The sequence below is a fragment of the Myotis davidii genome, unplaced genomic scaffold, assembly GCF_000327345.1.
Source record: "Myotis davidii unplaced genomic scaffold, ASM32734v1 scaffold205, whole genome shotgun sequence".
NCBI classification, from domain to species: domain Eukaryota; kingdom Metazoa; phylum Chordata; class Mammalia; order Chiroptera; family Vespertilionidae; genus Myotis; species Myotis davidii.
Genome location: NW_006297573.1, coordinates 3,188,751 through 3,189,023, shown reverse-complemented (window position 1 = coordinate 3,189,023; position 273 = coordinate 3,188,751). Strand labels below are relative to the sequence as shown.

The 273-nt window shown below is 70.0% G+C and overlaps 1 protein-coding gene across 1 annotated transcript in view; it reads right to left on the bottom strand.

Annotated features, from left to right (window-relative positions):
* The window catches only part of AK4 (adenylate kinase 4), a 60,123-nt gene extending 59,856 nt beyond the window's left edge, over positions 1 to 267 (bottom strand). The window contains exon 1 of the mRNA XM_006773275.2: positions 119 to 267. Coding sequence (XP_006773338.1) covers positions 119 to 263 — 145 coding nt within the window. The 5' untranslated portion in view covers positions 264 to 267. The remainder of the gene's footprint in view (positions 1 to 118) is intronic.
* Between the last annotated feature and the right edge of the window lie 6 nt (positions 268 to 273).

Genomic DNA, 273 nt, shown 5'->3' with positions numbered 1-273 from the left:
CGGGGGAAGGGCTCCCCGGGCCGGAGGAGACCCAGCCCCTCTCCGGCCGTTAGCCTCCCCGGCCTAAGCCTAACCCGCTTCGGCTCACCCCCGCCCCTCGCCCCCGAACCTCCCTCACCGGTGTTGGCTTTGATGTTCTCGCGCAAGAAGTGGCCGCTGGAGAGATGCTGGAGGCCGAAGTTCTGGGCGATCCTCTGGCACACGGTGCCCTTGCCCGAGCCGGGCGGCCCGAGGATGACCGCGCGCAGGAGTTTGGAAGCCATCGCCTTCGCG